Genomic DNA, 24,857 nt, shown 5'->3' with positions numbered 1-24,857 from the left:
ACGTGTTAATGGGAAACATGGGAAATGCCAACCGCCGTTAAACCTCATAGAAGAAGATGGGAAATGTAGTTTAGATGCGGAGTCTGGGGTCGCCATCATCACGCGTGGTTTTCCCCCGATGTTCAACCAGTGACGATATCCGCAGGCATTAGGTGTTTGTTTTACGAAGAAGTACTTGAAGTCGATTTGCTTTTGTTTCGATTGTCGTCTTATTTAGGTTTTTTTGCCAGTGTATTTGCTTCCATTCATCGTCTCCGTTCGCGGGGAACTCAGAGGTAACGTTACTATGTTAAATTGACTTGCTAACTGTGAAACGTTACGTTAGCCACGGTAGTTGCTAGCTACCATGCGGGGTTAAACTATTTCAATATCTAGCTACTATAGCTGACAAAAAAACATCTAATGACCTGACTGCTGTCCAAATAACGTTAGATAACTATATTGTTTTGATGTATTCCACAAGTGTATAGCGCACGGTAGCTAGCTACGTTAGTTGCTAGCTAGCCTAGATAGAAGGCCTATTTGGGCCAAAGTTTGGCCCGTAAGGCAGGGGGCTAGTTCCAAGCCTCGGTTCGATCCTTGTGGTTACTGGGGGAGATGATGCTCACAAGTAGTGTGTGTGTGTGTTTGTCAAAACATTAACTAGCTAGTCAGGTAACGTTAACAACTGATTTCGACGTAATGCCCGCTAGTTCGCCAACGTTGGCTATTTCGCTAACTACCTATGTACGATTCATTGTAGCCGTCCATTTGTCCCTACTACTAGTTTAGTGCGTAACGTTAGCTAGCTAGCTTAATTAGCTATCTCAGTTTCTGACAAATCTCATACTACTAACGTTAGCTAGCTAGGCTTGTTTGTCTCTTTCCTGTTGCAAAGTGTTGTGGTATGGTACAGCAGTAGCTAGTTAACGTTGTTTACCTAGAGATTGGTGGGTTCAAAAGCAGGTCACTTTTTTTAATAAATTTTTTTACTTAACGTTGGCTAGCTATCGGTGATTATATTATGGTCTACTAAGTTATCTGTTGTATTCAGGAAGTAAACAGAATTTCAAATACCAAATGTTTATCATACTTCCTGAATTAAAACATTATTGACCCCAACCTTGCCAACTAGGTGTTTGGAGTTTATGACAGTGTAGCCTAGTTTGGAATCTCTTCTATATCATCAATATGGTTTATAGGGCAGGATTGTTATAATTAACTATTTGTGCATTGTACCTACCCAATCCACTCCCATTTAGTCTTTATTGGCATGCCTAACTCCATAGTGCAGAGTGGATGGCTTATGATACTATGACCAACATTTTTCTTTACAACAGTGAATTGACTGGTCTGCCAGGCTAATATGGTTGACATTGTGACCTGTTTGTAGGCTGTCAATTCTGTTCTGGACTGACAAATAGGCCTACCCTCTACCATTCCAGTCACCATCATTTTAATACTCTCACTTATCTGACCTTCTTCCTCTCTCTCTCCACAGAGGAGCCATGTACAACGGCATTGGCCTGACCACGCCACGAGGCAGCGGCACCAACGGCTATGTGCAGCGCAACCTGTCGAGCGTGCGGGCAAAGCGTCCACGGGACGAGCGTGGCGGCGAGCGAGATGAGAAGGACCGTGAGAGGCTGGAGAGCCAGCTGAACCGTCAGCCCAACGCCGAGATCCTGGAACACCAGAGAAAGCGGCAACTGGAGGTCAAGTGTGCAGAGCTGCAGGACATGATGGAAGAGCAGGGGTAAGAGCGAGGGATGGGTGGATAGGTGAAGGAGGGAGGGATGGGCAGGTAGGTAGAGAGGAGCAGGGGGGGAGAGGAGGAAGGAGTAAGGGTGAAAGGGGATTTAATTAACCTGGCCCGGGTTGCACTGGGCTATGGCCCGTCACATGACCGGACGAAGCCGTTGATGAAGGCGTGCCCTGGTCAAATTGAACGGTAATCTGCACCGCTCTGTCATCTTGTCAACCTTTCAGCATGTTGGGGTGTTTAGAAACATGCAACATCTGTTTTCTATAAAATATATATGTTCACATTTTCAAAGTAGTTTCCATTGGGAAGGCAGATGAAGCAATCAATTTCATATGTGAACACAGAATCCTACTCATTACTCCACATGCTTAACCAACATCACTTTTTTGGGGGGGAGGCGATGACAGCCAGAGCGGGGGCCCTGGTTCACGCCGGGGAAGCAGCCCGGTTCCAAAACGAATGCAATCACTTTTCACCCAGTGCAAACTCCAGGCAGCCGGACCATTTTAATCGATTCCCCTCAGAGAGGAATGGGAGGGGCTGAAATATTTGGAGAGAAAGGGTGAAGATATGGGGGGCAGAAGGAGAGAGTTAGCTGCCGAGTATTAACTGCTGATCTGTGTGTGTGTTGATGACAGGTACTCCGCTGAGGAGATTGAAGAGAAGGTGAACAGCTTCCGCATGATGCTGCAGGAGAAGCAGGAGCCGCCTTCGGCCCCCACCGAGAGACCATCGTAAGTACACTCCACCACAGATCACTATGGTGTAATGAAACTAGTGAAACCACCACAGATCACTATGGTGTAATGAAACTAGTGAAACCACCACAGATCACTATGGTGTAATGAAACTAGTGAAACCACCACAGATCCAGTCATTACTACGGACTAGTGACATTTCTACTGCAGACCACCACAAACTACTACAGACCAGCATGGCTGCACAAACTTTAAATCAATTCAAATCAAGCTTTATTTATGCAGCACATTTCAGACAAGGAAACATCTAAGAAAATAAAAACTGAAATATTTACTCAACAAAAAAGAGTAAAAATAAAAAAGAACTATACATTTCAAAACTGAATGACTAAAAAGCATCCTAAGGAGAAGTAAAGCTAAAAAGGTGTGTATATATATATATATATATATATATATCTATCTATCTCTCTCTTAAAAATGTCAGAAGTTTCAGACCCCCCCTCAGGCTGGGGGCATAGTAACTATAGGCTGCCTGGCCATGCCTCTTGGTCCTGGTCTTTGGTATAGTTAAAAGGCAAGTGCCAGGGGACCTACTGGGTACATAACTTAAAAGCATGTCTAACATGTATTGGGGTGCACAGTTGGGGATTGATTAAAAAAAACTAAAACAAAAGAAGAATCTTAATGCATTTTAAAACTCACAGGCAACCAGTGCAGAGACCCTAAAACCGGTGTAATGTGTGCTCTCCGTCTGGTCTTGGTCAGTACCCGTGCTGCAGCATTCTGTATGTTTTGCAGTTGAACAACGGCATCCTTGGGTAGACCAGACAGGAGAGCATTAAAGTTGTCAAGCCTGCTTGTAACAAGTGTGGATGATGAGTCTCTCTGTATCAGCCTGAGAGAGAAATGGCTGCACTGTGGCAATGTTCCTCAGGTGTCTAAAAGCTATTTTGGTCACATTCCTAATGTGTGATTCGAAATTGAGTTCACAATCTAATATAACACCTAGGTTTTTTACCTGGTGTTTTGTCTTGTATTGCCTGTGAATTAAAATGTGCGGCCAGATACTCTCTGTGCTTTGTCTCCAGAAATAAGTACCTCGGTCTTATCTTGGAGCTAAAATCCTCTTGTAACAGAAATATAAAGTTGTGTATACTCTGCTTAGCAGTGAAAATCAATGCTGTGCCTCTGATAAAGCTGCCAAGGGGTAAAATATACAGTTGGAAGTCGGAAGTTTACATGCACCTTGGCCAAATACATTTAAACTCAGTTTTCACAACTCCTGACATTTAATCCTAGTAAAAATTCCCTGTCTTAGGTCAGTTAGGATCACCACTTTATTTTAAGAATGTGAAATGTCAGAATAATAGTTGAGAGTGATTTATTTCAGCTTTTATTTCTTTCATCACATTCCCAGTGGGTCAGAAGTTTATATACACTACCTTCAGGTGTTTGGAAATTGCTCCCAAGGATGAACCAGACTTCTGGAGGTCTACAATTTCTTTTCTGAGGTCTTGGTTGATTTCTTTTGATTTTCCCATGATGTCAAGCAAAGAAGCACTGAGTTTGAAGGTAGGCCATGAAATACATCCACAGGTACACCTCCAATTGAATCAAATGATGTCAATTAGCCTATCAGAAGCTTCTAAAGCCATGACATCATTTTCTGGAATTTTCCAAGCTGTTTAACGGCACAGTCAACTTAGTGTATGTAAACTTCTGACCCACTGGAATTGTGATACAGTGAAATAATCTGTAAACAATTATTGGAAAAATTACTTGTCATGCACAAATGTCCTAACTGACCTGCCCAAAACTATAGTTTGTGATCAAGAAATTTGTGGAGTGATTGAAAAGTGAGTTTTAATGACTCCAACCTAAAGTGTATGTAAACTTCCGACTTCAACTGTATAAACTGAACAGTACCAGACTCAAAATTGAATCTTGTAGAACCCCGCACCGTGATAAGTATTTTCTGAGTTATGTTTACCAAGAGTGACAAACTCTCGACCGGTTAAATAGGTCCTAAACCAATTTAGAACTGGACCGGAGAGGCCAACCAGCCTCTCCAATCTGTCAACAGTCTCGAATGCAGCACTTAAATCCAAGGACAGTTTGGAGAGGTGGGTTGGCCTCACCCTTGGTGTAATCAGTAAAGCAGTGCTTTGGTGGCCTATACGGGGTTATGGCCAGCACTGGTGGCTGAAATTGAAAAACTATAGCATGCTGTTTGAAAGACCCAAAGTCGCCAAATGAAATGTCCTTACAGCTGAGAGCATAAATAAAAATAGATGCTGTCCCCACCCTTGTTCCTTTTAATGATAGAGTATGAAAAGCTGTAGTCTGGGGTGAGAGGCTCTACAGTCTGAAGACAGCCATGTGTCAGTGAGAAACATGCAATCAACTTTGCGCTCAGCAATGAGGTCATTCACGAGAGAGGTTTTACTAGTGATTGCAGTTAAGAGTGCCATATTCAATGTGTGGGCCACTCTTCAGCTGGGGCATCTGCCTAGAGGTAACCAATGGAATAACAACCAAATTATTAACGTTACAGACACGTTTTCTGACAGTCTCCAACCTATCAGAATGGTAGGAGATGAGTTTATTAACTCACTAGAAAGCAGAGTTACAGGAACTAGAGGTCGACCGATTATGATTTTTCAACGCCGATACTGATTGTTGGATGACCCAAAAAAAAAAGCCGCTACCGATTAATCGGCCGATTTCTTTTTTTTAACATTTTTATTTATTTGTAATAATGACAATTACAACAATACTGAATGAACACTTATTTTAACTTAATATAATACATCAATAAAATCAATTTAGCCTCAAATAAATAATGAAACATGTTCAATTTGGTTTAAATAATGCAAAAACAAAGTGTTGGAGAAGAAAGTAAAAGTGCAATATGTGCCATGTAAAAAAGCTAACGTTTAAGGTCCTTGGTCAGAACATGAGAACATATGAAAGCTGGTGGTTCCTTTTAACATGAGTCTTCAATATTCCCAGGTAAGATGTTTTAGGTTGTAGTTATTATAGGACTATTTCTCTCTATACAATTTGTATTTTATATACCTTTGACTATTGGATGTTCTTATAGGCACTTTAGTATTGCCAGTGTAACAGTATAGCTTCCATCCCTCTCCTCGCTCCTACCTGGGCTCGAACCAGGAACACATCGACAACAGCCACCCTCGAAGCAGGGTTACCCATGTAGAGGAAGGGAAAAAGAGTCTCAGAGCGGGTGACGTTTGAAACGCTATTAGCGCGCACCCGGCCAACTAGCTAGCCATTTCACATCGGTTACACCAGCCTAATCTCGGGAGTTGACAGGCTTGAAGTCATAAACAGCGCAATGCATTGCGAAGGGCTGATGGCAAAACGCACGAAAGTGCTATTTTGAATGAATGCTTACGAGCCTGCTGCTGCCAACCATCGCTCAGACAGACTGCTCTATCAAATCCTAGACTTAATTATAATATAATAACACACAGAAATACGAGCCTTTGGTCATTAATAAGGTCGAATCCGTAAACTATCATCTCGAAAACAAAACGTTATTCCTGTTACATTGCACAACCTTCAGTGTTATGTCATAATTACGTGAAATTCTGGCACATTAGTTCGCAATGAGCCAGGAGGCCCAAACTGTTGCATATACCCTGACTGCGTGCAATGAACGCAAAATGACACAATTTCACCTGGTTAATATTGCCTGCTAACCTGGATTTCTTTTAGCTAAATATGCAGGTTTAAAAATATATACTTCTGTGTATTGATTTTAAGAGAGGCATTGATGTTTATGGTTAGGTACAGTCGTGCAACGATTGTGCTTTTTTCGCAAATGCGCTTTTGTTAAATCATCCCCATTTGGCGAAGTCTGCTGTCTTTGTTAGGAAGAAATAGTCTTCACAGTTCGCAACAAGCCAGGCGGCCCAAACTGCTGCATATACCCTGACTCTGTTTGCAAGAGAAGTGACACATTTTCCCTAGTTAAAAGAAATTCATGTTAGCAGGCAATATTAACTAAATATGCAGGTTTAAAAATATATACTTGTGTATTGATTTTAAGAAAGGCATTGATGTTTATGGTTGGAGCAACGTGTACCTAGGCGATTATATGCAACGCAGGACAGGCTAGTTAACTACACATGGTTGATATTACTAGTTTAACTAGTGATTATGATTGATTGATTGTTTTTTTCTAAGATAAGTTTAATGCTAGCTAGCAACTTACCTTAGCTTCTTACTGCATTCGCGTAACCTCGTGGAGTGCAATGTTAAGCATTGGACTAGTTAACCGTAAGGTTGCAGATTGAATCCCTGAGCTGACAAGGTAAAAATCTGTTGTTCTGCCTCTGAACAAGGCAGTTAACCCACCGTTCCTAGGCCGTCATTGAAAATAAGAATGTGTTCTTAACTGACTTGCCTAGTTATATAAAGGTAAAAAATAAATAAAAAAATACAGAAACAAAAACAAAACAAAAATCGGCCAAATCAGCGTCCAATAATACCGATTTCCGATTGTTATGAAAACTTGAAATCGGCCCAAATTAATCGGCCATTCCGATTAATTGGTCGACCTCTAACAGGAACATAAAATTAGGTTACTTGCAATGACCAAAGTGCCATTGTTGTAGGAGTTATGGTTTCCTCTTCTGCTTATTCTGACAGGGAGAACTGGAGCCCTACCAGACCCTGTCTGTTAGCCTCTAAAACAGTTTGATGCTGCTGGGACTGGAGCACTACCAGACCCTGTCTGTTAGCCTCTAAAACAGTTTGATGTTGCTGGAACTTGGAACCCCTGCGGTTAGGGGGGGTTCCCATCTCTTTTAAAAAGTGCTGGTTGCGTCCACAAAAATACATTCCTGTCGGTGCAAAGTTTATTCAGGTACTCGTTTTGGGCAAAGAGTCAGCTGAAACGTTCCGAACCCCTTCGGTAGCACAGGAGAGGGCCAGTGATGATAATTATCTTCCCTCTGCTAGCAAGGGTCTTTTAAAAAAAACAATCTCTAGTTCTCCCTCAGATCACCTGAAACGAAGGTTGTTTAAACCTACGTGAGTGACGATGGTGTCTATTGGAGTAGTTGACCAGAACCGTGGGCAGGAGAGAGTTGATGTCATGGACACGGGCTCCTGGGTGACAGTGGGACCTTAGTCAGTCAACAGACCGTAGGCAGGCCAACATCTCTCACCATCGAGCTGCCCACAATGATTGTGGTTGTGATGGAATCCGATGGGGAAACGACCTGCTGAACTGTGATGGCTGTAGGGGAGGTTGCCACTGGGCAGCTGCCGGCTGTTGGTTTACACCCATGCTCCGTGCGGATTCCCTGGGCTGCTAGGTCCATCTCAAGCGGCGCAAAGCTGTTTGATAGCTGGATCGGATCTTCTCGGATAGACGGGTGGCCTAACTGCCTCCCCGATCTCCTACGCCTGTGTCCAGTCTCCCATGGGCCGCGGAGTTGAGCTTCACACCTGTCCGTCGAATTGGGACAGATCAACGCTGCCCGACTCATCAACCGCTTTGCTATAGCAGGCATTTAAAACTGAGATTTGGGTTGCCTGGATTACAGCAAGGTCGGTGTACATAGAAAGCAGGTTTTTCTTTTCTCGCAGCCGAGCTAACAGCCGGAGGATCTCTTCCCTTAGCTGCTTGATGGTGGTGCATTTAGGGCAGACTAATCTTTGTCCATTTTCCACTTCCAACTTCTTGTGATTGTGTGGGAATCATCTCACACCTGAATCATTTGTGCCCAGCCTGGGATGAAAACACTGGTGGGCTAGCACTGCTGATGTTTGCCTGCTCCACATGGCTAGCAGCTAACTGGAATCTGGGACACAAATTTGCAGTCCCAGCTGCAAAGACTGACCACGTCGCGGAATCAATAGCAATAAAAACAGCAAACCGAGTGTAGGCAGTACACTGTTCTGTTGCTTGATGACGTGGCTCTTCCTACAGTTGCTGGCCATTGAACAAGGTGGTGAAACACCACTGTTCCACTCTTTGGGGAGTAACCTAGCGTGATAATAATAGGACCTATTGAACAATGGTCCCCCCCTCTCTCTCTCAGGGCGACAGAGACTCACGCCCTGGCTGCAGCCAATCAGCAGAAGAACGACCGGCTAAAGGCGGCGTTCGGCATCGCCACGGACTATGTAGATGGCTCCTCCTTCCATCCGGAGCGCAAGGAGCGAGAGAAGGAGAAGAGGGAGCAGGAGAAGCTGGAGAGGGAGAAGCAACAGCAGCAGAAATATGCGTAAGTCAAGGGGGGGTCTCCTAGCTAGCTAGCCTTACTCGTGTAACTCTGATTTTCCTTTGTTTATCCCCTCTGTTTCTTACTATCTCTTTATTTCTTCCTCTCCGTCTCTCTCTCAGGCTGGTAGAAGAGTCAGAGGACTCGGACTCCCCGGCCCGAAAACAGAGCCGCAAGAAAAAAAGGAAGAAAAACAAGAACAGAGACAGGTGAGAGAAGAGGGAGAAAGAATGGAATGAGACAGTCCTATTTCGTGCGCATGCGTAAAAATAATGCACAGCTTGTTTGACTGACGTATCACTTTACTCTCTTCTCTTCAGCTCAGAGAGCCCTTCCCCCTCTCCTAGACGGGTGAAAAAAACTAAAAAGAAGAAAAAGAAAAGGTTTCCAGTCGTTTTTCATTTTGCAGTCAGTGAATGGACTTCATGTCCAGCGTAGTGTCGTAACGTTGCTAATTATTTCAGAACATCTCAATTGTAGTGGGTCAGAACCGCTTGTGTAAGAGATGTGCATGCTTACAGCTTGATGATCAGCCGTGCTAGCGAGGACTCCTTAGGGCTCAGACACCAATACAATTTGCTGGCCCAGAGTACTTAGCACCTCTGAACGTAATTTGCGAACTGAGTGCGTACCGATTTTACATGTAGAATCACGTACAGCGGGGGTGTTCCCTGAAAACAAAGCGTGCTGAAAGCTCGACAGACAAACGCTAGATTCACGTTCGGTGTGATGTGTGCGAGCCTTTACCTTTGTCAGCTTAATGAACAAAGACTTTGTGTTCTCTGTTCTAGGGACGGGTCGGAAGAAAAGGATGACAAAGATAGGTGGGTCCTACAGAACGTGGGTCCTACAGAACGTGGGTCCTACAGAACGTGGTTCATAGTGTGTGTGTGTACTAAAATACTTTGTTTGTTCCACATCTCAGCTCCTCAGACGAGAAGCAGGCGTCTAAGAAAAAACGCAAGAGAAGTGAAAATGAGACTCCGCCCCAGAGTAAGACACGGCGCCATAGGAGTGGGTCCTCCAGCTCTGCTCACAGGTACTTCCGGGTCACCAGAAGTCATGACTCACAATTTGGGGTTGTAACTTTCTCTGAATTCCCAGGTTTTCCACAAATCACCGTTGAAGTTACCGAAAATTTGCTATCCTACTCGCATATATTCTAGTTATTCAATTCAGTAACTTTAGTCAAGGCAGTTTTTGAGTTGCACCCCATGCTGTTATTCCATCTCTCATGCCATATCTCCATTTGATCAGCCAATCCCCTGCCCCGCTGAGAGAGAGGCAGAAGAACCAGCCTGTCAAGAGAGCAGAGGGGAGAAAGGGGCTATCTCCTGACAGGAGGGGGCGTGGTCGCGATGACGGGAGTCCACAGCGTTCGGGAGGCAGAGCGGTAAGACCACCTGTGATTGGTCTGGTGATCAGCTCCCTCTACCATTTCAAAACCTGTTTTGTGCCAATTGGGCATAATCTATGTCCTCCAGCACTCTCTCATTCTCCATTTTCTGCTCACCTCTCTCCTTACCTCCTTTTCCCTCTCCTCCTTCTCTCCCTCTCAGAGATCTCCCAGGTATCCCAGCTCCCCTGAACGCCGACCGAGGGCAGACAAGGAACGGGAGAAGGAGCGACTGAAGGACAAAGAGAAAGGAAGAGAGAAGGAGCGTGAGAAAGTGAAGCCTACGAGAACGAGACACGACTCCTCTTCCCCCTCTCCTCCTCGACTGGAACGAGAGAAAGCCAGGCGCTCCAGAAGTGGAGAGAGGGAGCGAGAGAAGGATAGAGGAAAGGAGAGAACAATGTTGCAGAGGAGCAGACACGACTCTTCATCCCCCTCTCCACCCCCGAAACAACTGGACACCAGGAAACAGAGGAGCGGAAAGGACAAACCACAAAGACGAGACTCCTCGTCTCCATCTCCAGAAAGAGAGGGAGCAAGGAGAGGAAGGAGTGGAGAGGGGGAGCGAGGAAAGGAAAGAAATGCCCGAGCCCCAGCTGACAGAGAGAGGGGGAGAGGGAGTGAGAAAGAAGGATCTCCCCCTAGTCGGAAAAGTGATGGCGGGAGAGGTAGAAACTCATCCCGCGACTCCACATCCCCTGTCCCTCAGTCACCTCTCACCAACGGACGACAGAAAGAAAGGGAACACGAGGGAAGGAGGGAGAAAGAGAGGAAACCGGAGGAGAGGGGGAAAGAGAGGAAACCGGAGGAGAGGAAACCAGAAGAGAGGAAACCGGAGGAGAGGGGGAAAGAGAGGAAACCGGAAGAGAGGAAACCGGAGGAGAGGGAGAAACGGAGGGAATTGAGCAAAGAGAGGGAGAAACGGAGGGAATTGAGCAAAGAGAGGGAGAAACGGAGGGAATTGAGCAAAGAGAGGGAGAAACGGAGGGAATTGAGCAAAGAGAGGGAGAAACAAGAGGAGCAGAGGAAGCGGGAGAGCGAAAGGGAAAAAGAGAGGGAGCGAAACCGAGATGGAGGGCGAGAGCGCGAGAGGTCCGGCAGACTTTCTTCTACCCAACAACATCCGTCTATCTGTTTGTCTGAAGACCTCCGCGTGGAGCGAGAGGGTGAGGGGGAGAGGAGGGACAGAGAGAGGGAGAGAAAAAGACAAGCGGAGGAGGACAACAGGCGGGAGAACAGAGACCGAAGCCTGCTGGAAAAGGAGCGAGAGAAGGAGTTGGAGAGGGCAAAGGAAAGAGAGAAGGAGAAAGCGAAGGAGAGCAGCAGTAGCAGCGGGAGTGACAGTGACAGCTCTTCCTCATCCTCCGACTCATCATCATCCTCCTCCTCTTCTTCCTCGTCCTCCGAGGGAGAGAAGAAAAAGGGAACAGTGGTGAAGAGCGGCCCAGTGAAGAAAGCCCTCCCCGCTCTCATCTCCCCTCCCGCTGTAGGTGCTGCCTTCCAGAGGTATCTGGCCAATGGGGGCAGAGAGAGCGCTTCAGAGAGTGATGGACAGAGAGCTACCGGGAGAGAGAAGGAACGTGAGAAAACAGGAGGGGACAGGTTCATGCTCTCTGAAAGGGAAAACCCGCCCCCTGCTCCCCAAAAAGCACCTGTCTCCCAACTCCCCCCTGCTGCAGAGCGCTACCCCCCAACAGACAGAGAGAAGGAGCGAGGGAAGGGACAGGAGAGGTACAGCCCCACCGAGGTAGAGAGCTCCAGCCCTCCACCCTCTCCTCCCAGAAGAGGAGCCCCCCAAGGCGGAGGCGAGAGGTACTCCCCCACTGAAGTGGAAAGAGAGAAGGAGCGAGAGAAGGAGAGAGAGGGAGGGGTGAAGAGCCAAGCCAGGAGGACAGAGCGGTACAGCCCCTCTGAGCAGGAGAGAGAGTGGGAGAGGAGGAGGGCGCCCTCCCCAAAAGCCCCCGCAGCAGCAGTTGTCCCGCGGCCCTCCCCCCCTCGCCGCACCCCCCCACGGCAGTACCAGGACCCCCCCACTTGCTCCCCCAGCCCCCGACGACAAGCCGCCACCCGGAGAGCCTCCCCTCCGTCCCGCTCCCCGACTCGCCACTACGCCCCACGGCGGAGCCGCAGCCGGGAGCTAGAGCACAACCGAGAGAGGCAGAGAGCGAGGGATAGAGGAGGGAGGGATCGCTCCAGAGACAGAGGAGCCAGGAGGAGCAGGTCGAGGAGTCCCAGAAGACGCAGTCCCCTCTACAGGTAGGAACAGGACCTATTCACACCAAATCAAACACAACTCAACTATACACACATCAATTAAACATCACACACAGTGGGGCAACTTCCTGCGTACATAAATCAATAATAACTCAATTCAAATCTGCCAAGACCTCAGATTGCCAAACCAGATTCTGAATTGTTTATTTAATTTGTGTATTTGTTTTCTCGTCCCTCAGGTCCCGGCGATCCCCCTCTCCCGTTCGACAAAGGAGAAGCAGCCACTCGCTATCCAGAGAAAGACAGAGACACCAGGAGAGAGAGAAGAATAGAGAGCTGGAGAGAGCAAGGGAAAAAGAGCGGCAGCGTGAAAAAGAGCAAGAGAGGCGAGAGCGCCAACCTCTTAAAGAGGTCCCCCCACCCCGTCGCTCTCCCTCTTCCTCTTCTGGTTCTTCTTCTTCCTCATCCCCCTCTCCGGCCCGAGAGAGAAAGGAGCCGCCTGTAGAAAAGGTGATGAAACCAACGGTAGAGAAAGACCGAAGAGGTGATAGAGAGGAGCGAGAGAAAGGGGGAGACAGAGGAAGGAAGGCTTGTTCCATCTCCTCACCGCTCCCATCCAAGGAGACCAGTCCCCTTCCCAGCCAATCAGAAATCAGAGCCCACCCCAAAGAAACACGGCACTCTGACCCGCCCCGCTCCAGGTCGCCACAGGCCCTCGGCCATTCAGAGACCAGAGTCTCTCTACGAGGTACCTCGAGGACCCAATCACCTGCGGTGCTCCCCTCACGCGGCTCTGCCCACCCCACAGACCGACCAGTCAGGACTGAAAACGGTGTGAGCGAGAAGGGGGCCAAAGAGAAAAAGAAAGGAAAGATGGGCAGCCCCAGCTCATCATCATCTTCCTCCTCCTCCTCCTCATCTTCCTCTTCGTCTTCATCAGACAGTTCTGACTCTGATGCAGAGCAAGGAAAAGCGTAAGGAGTGTTAAATGACTGACATGTTTTACATTTGGATCATAATATATTGAACATTGCAGATAGAGATGTCCTAAATTGAGCTGACATGATTCCTCTCTTTACAATGTCCCCCTCCTCTCTCTCTCTCTCTCTCTCTCTCTCCCCCAGAGGTGCCAGGATAGCGGCTGCCCATAGCACTTCCTCCTCCTCGTCGTCCTCATCATCCTCTTCTGAAAGCGAGAAGGAAGACAAGAAAAAGAGGTAATGACGCTGACAATGTTAACTATTTGTTACAGATCTATTATTTCCATTGATTCGTGACCAGAACTCCTATACTGTTATGATTCATGGAAATGACACTATTATTTATTTAATGTTATTCAAAAAGTCTGGAATGTTTCTGTAACGTACAGGAACCAGTTGATCTTTGACATCTCTCATCTCTTCCAGCCCGGCGCGACCTCACAGAGTACCAGCTGATTCGCTGAGAGACTCGCGCTCCCTCAGCTACTCTCCACCCAGACAGAGGCGACCTGCACATTCCCCACCCACCCGCAGGTCAGTAGCCAACTAGCCGATTTGAAGGCAAACATATTTCTGTGTTCCTATTGGACAAAACAGACTAATCTTTAAAATGATTGACTCCAACAGAAGGTACTGGTTTTGAGAAATAAGTACACGTTCATGTTTTATTGAGGGAAAATTGATATGTGATTCTCGCCTAGCCATCTTAAGATGAATGCACTAGTTGTATAAGGTCTGCTAAATGACTAATGTAAATAAACTACTCTAGCAACTACTGTGTATGTCAATCGTGATTGTGGAGTTATCTGTATTGATATTTTTGGTTATTCTTCCTCTTTTTTTTTCTAGGAGTGGCAGCAGGCAGTCCCCAAGCCGATCTCCAAGCAGTAGGAGAAGAAAATGACCCTTCACTCTGAAATGTAACTGTAACTTTCCCTCCCCCTCAATCCTCAGATTTTTCCTAAACACTTCTGGGCTGGTTTGAACTGGACTGTACCATTGGATATTATAGGGAGGGGGGGAGTTAAGGACATTTGATCTGTGAATGGCCGAGTGAATTAAGCTTTGTTGTTGATTCTGTGGCATGAGGATAGCACCACAGGAAGAGAGGCAGAATTTGAAACCCAACAGAGACCAAGAGGTCTGCTTTTAGTCAAGGGTTTCTGTACATTTTGTTTTATGCTGTACTGTAAGGAAGACATGTAACTGTAAATGGTAGGTGAGAGTCCGTGATAGGAAAGTAACCTCTGTGCAGACCCATACAGACTGGAGTGAAGCATTCCAGAATCAAAACACACACACACACACACACACACACACACACACAGTCCTATTAAATTATATCACAACAACAAAGTAACGTTCACTGCGCTTTTTCTGCCCCTCTGTATTTGCGCGTTCTACATGTAGATATGACCCATCTGTATTTTGGTTATCGCCGAATGGATTACGTGCTGTTTCCATATATGTTGACTAGAAACTGCAACTCTTGGTTTGTTTCTCTTTGTGAAAATAAAAAGTTGTATCTTCATTTGTGTTGGCAGTGATTGATTTTAAACCATGCAACCATTTGTAAGTAATCTCTGCAACCTAGAACTAAAATCTCGTTCCATTTTATGTTAAATACGTCTGTCCACAACAGATGAATTTGTAAGTAAAAAGTGCAATTACTAACCAGGTTAACATCCACACTTCTTATGTGGGTAAAGTACTGGAATCTGGTTGATCTTCTTTGAGAAACTTTCTGATTTTGATTTAATTTTGTTCAGTTAATTTGTACTTAAGTTACTATGTTGATGGAAACAGTCCTGATGGAAACAGAACATTTGTAGGTAAACTTTCCTAATGTCGACAAAACACGCAAGACAAGGTGGGATCTTTTTGTGTCAGTAAAATGAATTATGTGAGAATTGTAGGCGGAAATGCTTTTAAAAGTTAACTTGGAGTAAAGAACGTGTTGTCCTCTCGCTACTAGTCGAAAGCGTCTCGAAGGGTGCAATTGCGGCTTGCAATTCAGTGCGTTCCTGCATGTGCAGGGACACTTTATACTTCTATTGGTCCATTTGTAATCTAGGACAGGCAGGGGCAGTACAATAGGTGGCGTTAATGCACAATAACGTTGGATGCCAGCCACCGCTAAACTCCACAGAAGGGACGGGCACTGTTTTCCCGCATCTGTTCTGCGAATGGCAGGTGTTCGGCAGACAGGCGCGAAGGACACTGTTAGTTTAGCCAGCTAGTACCGTACACAGGAGGTGGGGGTGTTCATTCAGAAAACAAGGTGGTGTTTGAGAGGGGGGGGGGGCTTTCTGCAGATGCAGGAATATCCACATGCAGGCTGCAGTTGCACACTTGGGAAAACATTCAGATTATTAGGCTACAGGTTAAATAAATGAATTTCACAGGGTGATGAAAGTGCAAGGTGATGAGCTCAATTGATGCTCATTTCCAATAAATATTGAGGGTCTAATTCTGGTCACCTAAAACCTTGACAAACTTTTACAAATGCACGATTGAGAGCATCCTGTTGGGCTGTGTCACTGCCTGGTACTGCAACTGCACTGCCCACAACCGTAAGGCTCTCCAGAGGGTGGTGCGGTCTGCACAACGCATCAACTGGGGGCAAACTACCTGCCCTCCAGGACACCTACAGCACCCGATGTCACAGGAAGGCCAAAAAGATCAAGGACAACAGCCACCTGAGCCACTACCTGTTCACCTCGCTACCATCCAGAAGGCGAGGTCAGTACAGGTGCATCAAAGTGGGGGCCGAGAGACTGAAAAACAGCTTCTATCTCAAGGCCATCACACTGCTAAATGGCCATCACACAGCTAAACAGCCATCACTAGCACTGAGAGGCTGCTGCCGACAGACTCGAAATCATTGGCCACTTTAATAAATGGATCACTAGTCACTATAATAATGGCACTTTAATAATGTTTACATATCTTACATACTCATCTCATGTATATACTGTATTTTATACCATCTATTGCATCTTGCCTATGCTGCTTGGTCATCGCTCATCCGTGTATTTACATGTACATATTGTTATTCCATCCCTTTAGATTTGTGTGTATTAGGTAGTTGTTGTGAAATTGTTAAATTACTTGTTAGATATTACTGCACTGTCGGGAGTAGAAGCATAAGCATTTCGGTACATGTGGGAACACAAGTATATATAAATAATATACAAAGGACAATTGGGCTAGGGGGTACAATATCACATTACACAAGGACCTTAAGGGACATACATACACTTATAATTCTAACAGCTTTTTTGTTACAGTGAGGGGAAAAAGTATTTGATCCCCAGCTGATTTTGTACGTTTGCCAACTGACAAAGAAATGATCAGTCTGTAATTTTAATGGTAGGTTTATTTGAACAGTGAGACAGAATAGCAACAAAAAAATTCAGAAAAACGCATGTCAAAAATGTTATAAAATGATTTGCATTTTAATGAGGGAAATAAGTATTTGACCCCTCTGCAAAACATGACTTAGTACTTGGTGGCAAAACCCTTGTTGGCAATCACAGAGTTCAGACGTTTCTTGTAGTTGGCCACCAGGTTTGCACACATCTCAGGAGGGATTTTGTCCCACTCCTCTTTGCAGATCTTCTCCAAGTCATTAAGGTTTCGAGGCTGACGTTTGGCAACTCGAACCTTCAGCTCCCTCCACAGATTTTCTATGGGATTAAGGTCCGGAGATTGGCTAGGCCACTCCAGGACCTTAATGTGCTTCTTCTTGAGCCACTCCTTTGTTGCCTTGGCCGTGTGTTTTGGGTCATTGTCATGCTGGAATACCCATACACGACCCATTTTCAATGCCCTGGCTGAGGGAAGGAGGTTCTCACCCAAGATTTGACGGTACATGGCCCCGTCCATCGTCCCTTTGATGCGGTGAAGTTGTCCTGTCCCCTTGGCAGAAAAACACCCCCAAAGCATAATGTTTCCACCTCCATGTTTGACGGTGGGGATGGTGTTCTTGGGGTCATAGGCAGCATTCCTCCTCCTCCAAACACGACAAGTTGAGTTGATGTCAAAGAGCTCCATTTTGGTCTCATCTGACCACAACACTTTCACCCAGTTGTCCTCTGAATCATTCAGATGTTCATTGGCAAACTTCAGACGGGCATGTATATGTGCTTTCCTGAGCAGGGGGACCTTGCGTGCGCTTCAGGATTTCAGTCCTTCATGGTGTAGTGTTTTACCAATTGTTTTCTTGGTGACTATGGTCCCAGCTGCCTTGAGATCATTGACAAGATCCTCCCGTGTAGTTCTGGGCTGATTCCTCACCGTTCTCATGATCATTGCAACTCCACGAGGTGAGATCTTGCATGGAGCCCCAGGCCGAGGGAGATTGACAGTTCTTTTGTATTTCTTCTATTTGCGAATAATCGCACCAACTGTTGTCACCTTCTCACCAAGCTGCTTGGCAATGCTCTTGTAGCCCATTCCAGCCTTGTGTAGGTCTACAATCTTGTCCCTGACATCCTTGGAGAGCTCTTTGGTCTTGGCCATGGTGGAGAGTTTGGAATCTGATTGATTGATTGCTTCTGTGGACAGGTGTCTTTTATACAGGTAACAAGCTGAGATTAGGAGCACTCCCTTTAAGAGTGTGATCCTAATCTCAGCTCGTTACCTGTATAAAAGACACCTGGGAGACAGAAATCTTTCTGATTGAGAGGGGGTCAAATACTTATTTCCCTCATTAAAATGCAAATCAATTTATAACATTTTTGACATGTGTTTTTCTGGATTGTTTTGTTGTTATTCTGTCTCTCACTGTTCAAATGAACCTACCATTAAAATTATAGACTGATCATTTCTTTGTCAGTGGGCAAATGTACAAAATCAGCAGGGGATCAAATACTTTTTTCCCTCACTGTAGAGTATTTATCTTAAAAAACAATTAATTTTCTTTTTGTAAGGTAAGAAAATGTGGTGTTGTTTGTAAATGTAAATTTGTGAATATGAAATTTGGCCAAAAGAATAATGAAATGAATTACATAAAATTGTTTCAGCTTATTTATATTGTAGGTAAAGAATCCAAGCAGTACATCTGTCCACAATAGTGTAAATTCTTCAGAAATGTGTTCATTTATAAATCTACTGATGTCTTGCCACAGTTTTCTTACATGAATACAATGCCAAAAAAGATGCAACACTGTTTCTGGGTGGTCATTACAAAAGGTACAATTTCAGTTAATGTTTTCCTTAAACTTCTTCATATAGTGGTTGTCAGGATAATATTTATGAATAATTTTAAAGGAAACTTCATTTTGTTAACAAGTAGGTATGTGTGTGGCAACATCCAAACTTTTTTCCAACAGATATTATCAATAAATCCGTTCCAATAAGGCATGACATAAGGTATAGATACAACATCCTACTGAAACAAGGTTCGTATTGCTCTGTTGTTGAATGGACCAAAAGAGAAACAAATCTTTCCTACTGATGAGTCAACAGGGTTAATAGAAGGTAGGCTCTGAGGGTCAGGTCTTTGAAACGTTCCTGAATAAAAAGCAACACCTGAGGAAATGGCATCTAAAACAATTGCAAAATCTTTAGATGTTACAGGGACCTTGTAAAGTGATAAGAATTCTTTATAACTGAGTAAAAGACCCTCAGCATTTACCAGTTGGCTCACCAATAGGATATTATTTTGGAACCAATATTCTAAAAACAAAGACGTATTTTTATTCAATATATCCCGATTATTCCATATATAATATCTGTGTGGAGAAAAATTGTGTTTAGAAATTAAGGACCATGACAAGAACCTGCCGATGAAAAGCAGAAAGTATCACTGGAACTTTGTCAATATTATAATTGCAAACCAACATAAGTTAAGGCCACCAAAAGTAGAGAAGACATGATGAGGAATAAAATTCCACATAGAAGTGCGTCTTCGTAGGAATTGTTTTATCCAATTGATCTTAAAAGTATTATTTAAGGTAGTGAAGTTCATAAAATTCAGCCCACCATACTCATAAGTGTTCATTACACCAGTTTCCCTAATGTAATGGGTACGGTTTCTCCCCAGAAAGTTGAAAAGCATCTGGTCTCTCTCCTTGCTTATTTTACCGTCAAGATATAAAGATAGAGCGCCGTATGTTAGTCTAGAGATACCTTCAGCCTTGGGTATTAGGACTCTTCCTTTTAAAGATAAGTCCCTCTGTAGCCATTGATTTAGCTTCTTCTGGGGTTTTTTAATAGGAGGGTTCAAATTTAGTAAGCCTCTAGACTTCTGATCCTTAGTAATGGTTATGCCTAAATATATAAGTTCTTCTTTCACTGGAATACCATAATATGAGGGTGTCACACAATCTTTGACAGCCATGAGTTCATATTTATTAATGTTAAGATATAGACCAGACGCTTTGAAAAAGGATTGTATCACATTGATCGATATGGGAATTTGGTTAGCATCTTTCAGAAAGTGTAGTATCGTCAGCCATCTGGCTTATAATATTTTTTTCCAGCTATGGAAATACCCTGTACAGGACTATTATTTAAAGAATTTGTAAGAAGTTCGGTGATTAATAAAAACAGGTACGGAGAGATAGGACAACCTTGCCTAATTCTTCTCTTTAACTCAAATCTAGGTGAGGTGCCATATTTCAATTTGAAAGTGCTGTTACCATTTGTATAGAGAGTCTTAATAGCCTTACAGAAAAAAATCCCCATAGCCAAATTTCTCAAGTGAGTGGAAGAAGAACTGATACTCTACTGTGTCAAATGCTTTATAAAAAAAATAATAATAATATGAAGCTATCCTCGGTTATTAGGTCTGAGTAGTCAAGTATGTCTAATACTAGTCTGATATTGTTAGAAATATGTCTGTTCCTCATAAAGCCAGACTGTGTTTCATCAATGATTGCATCCAGGACTTCTTTAATTATTTTTGCAAGTAGTAAGGCTAACATCTTATAGTCATTATTAAGAAGACAAATTGGACGCCAGTTATCGATGAGCTGCACTTCTTTTTTAGGCTTAAGTATCAGTGTTGTTAACCCCTGACTCATTGTAGGAGGGAGAACATTGTTTTTAATACTCTCTTAAAAGACTTCAAACGGGAAGGGAGCTACTTGTTCAGAAAATAATTTGTAAAATTCTATAGTAATTCCATCAACACCTGGTGATTTATTGTTCTTTAGATGTTTGATACTCTAAAATCTCTTCAACTTTGATGGGTTCATCACACTGTTTAGATTCTACAGTTGAAGTCGGAAGTTTACATACACCTTAGCCAAATACATTTAAACTCAGTTTTCACAATTCCTGACATTTAATCCTAGTAGAAATTCCCTGTCTTAGGTCATTAGGTCTTTATTTTAAGAATGTGAAATGTCAGAATAATAGAAATAATTATTTATTTCAGCTTTTATTTCTTTCATCACGTTCCCAGTGGGTCAGAAGTTTACAAACTCAATTAGTATTTGGTAGCATTGCCTTTAAATTGTTTACCTTGAGTCAAACGTTTTGGGTAGCCTTCCACAAGCTTCCCACAATAAGTTGGGTGAATTTTGGCCCATTCCTCCTTGCTCACACACTCTTTTTCAGTTCTGCCCACAAATTTTCTATGGGCTTGAAGTCAGGCCTTTGTGATGGCTACTCCAATACCTTGACTTTGTGGTCCTTAAGCCATTTTGCCAAAACTTTGGAAGTATGCTTGGGGTCATTGTCCATTTGGAAGACCCATTTGCGACCAAGCTTGAACTTCCTGACTGATGTCTTGAGATGTTGCTTCAATATATCCACAGAATTTTCCTCCCTCATGATGCCATCTATTTTGTGAAGTGCACCAGTCCCTCCTGCAGCAAAGCACCCCCACAACATGATGCTGGCACCCCCGTGCTTCACTGTTGGGATGGTCTTCTTCGGCTTGCAAGCCTCCCCCTTTTTCCTCCAAACATAACGATGGTCATTATGGCCAAACAGTTCTATTTTTGTTTCATCAGACCAGAGGACATTTCTCCAAAAAATACGAGCTTTGTCCCCATGTGCAGCTGCTGTGGATATAGATACTTTTGTACCTGTTTCCTCCAGCATCTTCACAAGGTCCTTTGCTGCTGTTCTGGGATTGATTTGCACTTTTCGCACCAAGGTACGTTCATCTCTAGGAGACAGAACGCGTCTCCTTCCTGAGCGGTATGACGGCTGCGTGCTCCCATGGTGTTTATACTTGCGTACTATTGTTTGTACAGATGAACATGGTACCTTCAGGCATTTGGAAATTGCTCCCAAGGATGAACCAGACTTGTGGAGGTCTACAATTTTCTTTCTGAGGTCTTGGCTGATTTCTTTTGATTTTCCCAATATGTCAAGCAAAGAGGCACTGAGTTTGAAGGTAGGCCATGAAATACATCCACAGGTACATCTCCAATTGACTCAAATCTTGTCTATTAGCCTATCAGAAGCTTCTAAAGCCATGACATCATTTTCTGGAATTTTCCAAGCTGTTTAAAGGCACAGTCAACTTAGTGTATGTAAACTTCTGACCCACTGGAATTGTGATACTGTGAATTATACGTGAAATAATCTGTCTGTAAACAATTGTTGGACAAATTACATGTGTCAAGCACAAAGTAGATGTCCTAACCGACTTGCCAAAACTATAGCTTGTTAACAAGAAATTTGTGGAGTGGTTGAAAAATGAGTTTTAATGACTCCAACCTAAGTGTATGTAAATTTCCGACTTCAACTATCACTGATAGAGTGAACATTATTCAGTGAGTCAAAAAACATATCTGTGGATTCCTGACAGTATGTAGAGCTATACAATTTCCTGTAAAAATTGCTACAATATTTAGTGATTCATTTTTTGTCATCTGTAATAACACCATCAATGTTTAATTTATGGTTAGTGTTATTTGTAGAGTGAAATTTCTCAAGTCTAAAGAAATAGGATGAATTATGTTCTCCCTCAATTCATTTTTTCCTAGATCTAATAAAGGCTCCTTCTGCTTTTAATCTATATATATTAACCAGTTTATTTAATCTATATATGTTATCCAGTTTATTTTGTAACTCAATCAGTTCCATTTTCTCCTCCCCCGAGAGGCCGGTTCGGGACCTCTGAGAAAGGGAAGTTATCTTAATGATCACCGTTTCCTCCTCAGCGCTTCTGGTCTTAGCAAGATTACGACCATATTTTCTAAGGTATATGGCCACCTCAAATCGATAATATCTGTCTCATTCTCATTGTTCTATCTGTAGCTTCTATCGCATCAGTGACTTCATGTCCCAGAATGCTTGTAAAATGTGCTCTGACGTCATATTTTGGCGACTGGTTTAAATGGGGAAACAAGACATTTTCAAATATTAGTTGAGTTCAGCAATATTTATATTTTCTGACGCTTAAAACTGTATATTCGTCTGCGCAATGGGTCCTGTCGAGGTAACAGTTTCTACCGTTTATGCATTTGCAGTGTTTTCTTCTGAGCTTATCAGGAATAGCCATGCAATCAAGTCGCCTGTTCCGATAACACGATTGCAAGCAATGTGATCGTAGCTAAGTTAGTTTGCACTAGCCACATGAACGCTTACAGACATGTTATTAGTCATCTAGCGATCTACATTAGTTAGCTAATGTTACTGTAACGTTAAACATCTAGCTAGCAATACTTGTATCATGCTCATTCAATATGTTTTAAAATGCTGCTATTGTATAAAATTAATTAATTACATTAACTATGTGTCACTGTTCTTCGTCCAGCATCTCCACATGTCCGTGTTCTCTCAGAGTTTCTCCCCCTGTGGTCGCTTCTTAGCCGCCGGCAACAACTACGGCGAGATAGCGGTGTTCAGGTGAGCCCGAGCGAAGTCGAGGACATGTAGTTTACTGGCTGCCTGCACTTTGAGTAGTGACAAATACAATGATATGAACAGAGATGATGTAATCAACCTGTCCCTGCAATAAAAATGTATCATTTAAATGGATAAAGCACATTTTTATCTGAGACGCGCAAGTATCTCATTTACTTGTGTTATTTACAGTAAATTGCTATTTTAAATCATTTTCCCCAGTCTCTCCTCAGCGCTTAGCCCAGATGCTACAGATCTGAGCCAGACACCCATCCTCACATTTACTGGTCAGTCGTTCTTTTTCTTTGATGTGTTGAAACATTCTCTTCTTGCTACTTTATGGTAGATCACCAGTGTGAAACAGCATGTGTTGAATGCTATATCTCACCCTTCATCCCTAGGTTGTGACACCTGTCTCTCTGTCTGCTCCTTTTTACCCCTCTTCTATTTCTTAATTTTCTGTATTTCTCCCCCTCACTCATTTATTCTCTCTCAGCTCACGAGGGGCCCGTCTTCTCTCTCTTCTCCACGGACTCTCACCTCCTGAGTGCCGGCAATGGAGAGATCAGTGCATGGAGCTGGGCGGAGCTTATCAAGCGGGTACGGCCGTTACAAGATAAAGCAAGCCTACCAAAATGAATGGCTGTTTAGTGTGAACAGTATGTATTTCTATACAGTCTATGAGGGTATGTGAGATGGACCAAGTCTCTGTGTCTCTCTCTTTTCCAGAATACCAAGGCTGCTTGGACAAGGAGGCCAAATTACAAGTAAGGCACCAATCAGCCGTACATTTGTTTTGAGAAAACACAAGAAAGCTTGTCTGTGTGTAGACTGTGTACATTTGTGTTGGTTATTTTATCTCCAGATGTTTGTCTTTGCTGTCTGATGCTTGTAGCCAACAAGTGTGTGTGTTCATAAATGCTCCTCTTTGCAGATCCAGCCTGGAGATCCCAGAGATCAATGCCATGACTGTCAATCCCACAGTGAGTACACAGACACCTTTTCAGATTCATTAAGTACCTCACTGTACTGAGACACGTTCTCTATTAAATTATCTCTCTCGCTCTCTCTCTCAGGAGAACAGTCTAGTGATTGGTGGAGGGGACAATAACATCCACATAATGGATCTGGAAAGTGGTGTCTTTAAGGTTTGAGAAATATTCATTTCTTTGATTCTGTCTCAAGATTCAGCAATGTGATGTTGAACATTTACATAAATATTCTTCGTTGCTACATCTCTTTTAATTTCTCTTCTCTCTCCCTCTTTCTTCCACTTATTTCTCTCTTCATCCCTCGCTCTCTCGCTATCCCACACTTAACCTTTATGTTCAATCTCTTAATTGCTCTCCCTCCCTTCCCCAGTCAGTTCTGCAGGGTCATACAGACTACATCCACTGTCTGAGTGTGAGAGAGAGGGAGGGGGAGATCCTCTCTGGGGGTGAGGACGGCGCTGTCAGGATATGGGGTGAGTGACGGATGAAGCAACCTATTACTGCTTCAGGTTCCCTTGTCAGTCACTGACACATCTGGAATCAATGCATGGCTGTATTACATTATACTCTAGCGTTGTCATGTATCTCACTCTCTGAACTCCGCCTCCAGACCACAGGACCGGCCAATCCGTGCACTGCATTGAAGTCTACAAATATGAGGTAAGATATTGGGATTTGTGGGTGCCTGCCCCTACCCTCCATATGTAGAGAAGTTATAATGTAGCATTTTTCTTACATACAAAAGTATATTTCAGATATT

The 24,857-nt window shown here is 43.8% G+C and overlaps 2 protein-coding genes across 5 annotated transcripts in view; both read left to right on the top strand.

Moving 5' to 3' along the window:
• Positions 1 to 73: 73 nt before the first annotated feature.
• LOC115170790 (serine/arginine repetitive matrix protein 2) overlaps positions 74 to 24,857 on the top strand; it is a 27,926-nt gene continuing 3,142 nt past the window's right edge. The window contains exons 1-14 of one of the 3 annotated variants that reach the window (XR_003871094.1): positions 75 to 275; positions 1,481 to 1,735; positions 2,383 to 2,478; positions 8,520 to 8,705; positions 8,825 to 8,911; positions 9,023 to 9,085; positions 9,494 to 9,526; positions 9,628 to 9,741; positions 9,960 to 10,095; positions 10,262 to 12,354; positions 12,552 to 13,286; positions 13,437 to 13,529; positions 13,719 to 13,826; positions 14,142 to 14,619. Coding sequence is in view for 2 of the 3 variants with exons in the window: in XM_029727083.1 (XP_029582943.1) it covers positions 1,488 to 1,735; positions 2,383 to 2,478; positions 8,520 to 8,705; positions 8,825 to 8,911; positions 9,023 to 9,085; positions 9,494 to 9,526; positions 9,628 to 9,741; positions 9,960 to 10,095; positions 10,262 to 12,354; positions 12,552 to 13,286; positions 13,437 to 13,529; positions 13,719 to 13,826; positions 14,142 to 14,196 (4,047 nt within the window). In the remaining variant the exon portion in view is untranslated. Of the gene's footprint in view, positions 276 to 1,480; positions 1,736 to 2,382; positions 2,479 to 8,519; positions 8,706 to 8,824; positions 8,912 to 9,022; positions 9,086 to 9,493; positions 9,527 to 9,627; positions 9,742 to 9,959; positions 10,096 to 10,261; positions 12,355 to 12,551; positions 13,287 to 13,436; positions 13,530 to 13,718; positions 13,827 to 14,141; positions 14,824 to 24,857 lie in introns of those variants that run through there. The other 2 variants (XM_029727083.1, XM_029727084.1) reach the window with 2 other exon arrangements.
• Positions 22,571 to 24,857, top strand: part of LOC115170793 (THO complex subunit 6 homolog) — a 27,571-nt gene continuing 25,284 nt past the window's right edge. For both annotated transcript variants that reach the window (XM_029727088.1, XM_029727087.1), the window contains exons 1-9: positions 22,571 to 22,698; positions 23,017 to 23,108; positions 23,328 to 23,392; positions 23,602 to 23,705; positions 23,835 to 23,872; positions 24,040 to 24,088; positions 24,182 to 24,253; positions 24,468 to 24,570; positions 24,708 to 24,757. In XM_029727088.1, coding sequence (XP_029582948.1) covers positions 22,684 to 22,698; positions 23,017 to 23,108; positions 23,328 to 23,392; positions 23,602 to 23,705; positions 23,835 to 23,872; positions 24,040 to 24,088; positions 24,182 to 24,253; positions 24,468 to 24,570; positions 24,708 to 24,757 — 588 coding nt within the window. In that variant the 5' untranslated portion in view covers positions 22,571 to 22,683. The remainder of the gene's footprint in view (positions 22,699 to 23,016; positions 23,109 to 23,327; positions 23,393 to 23,601; positions 23,706 to 23,834; positions 23,873 to 24,039; positions 24,089 to 24,181; positions 24,254 to 24,467; positions 24,571 to 24,707; positions 24,758 to 24,857) is intronic.

Source organism: Salmo trutta, chromosome 32 (genome assembly GCF_901001165.1).
Source record: "Salmo trutta chromosome 32, fSalTru1.1, whole genome shotgun sequence".
NCBI lineage: Eukaryota > Metazoa > Chordata > Actinopteri > Salmoniformes > Salmonidae > Salmo > Salmo trutta.
This window is presented reverse-complemented; position numbering and strand designations above follow the sequence as displayed.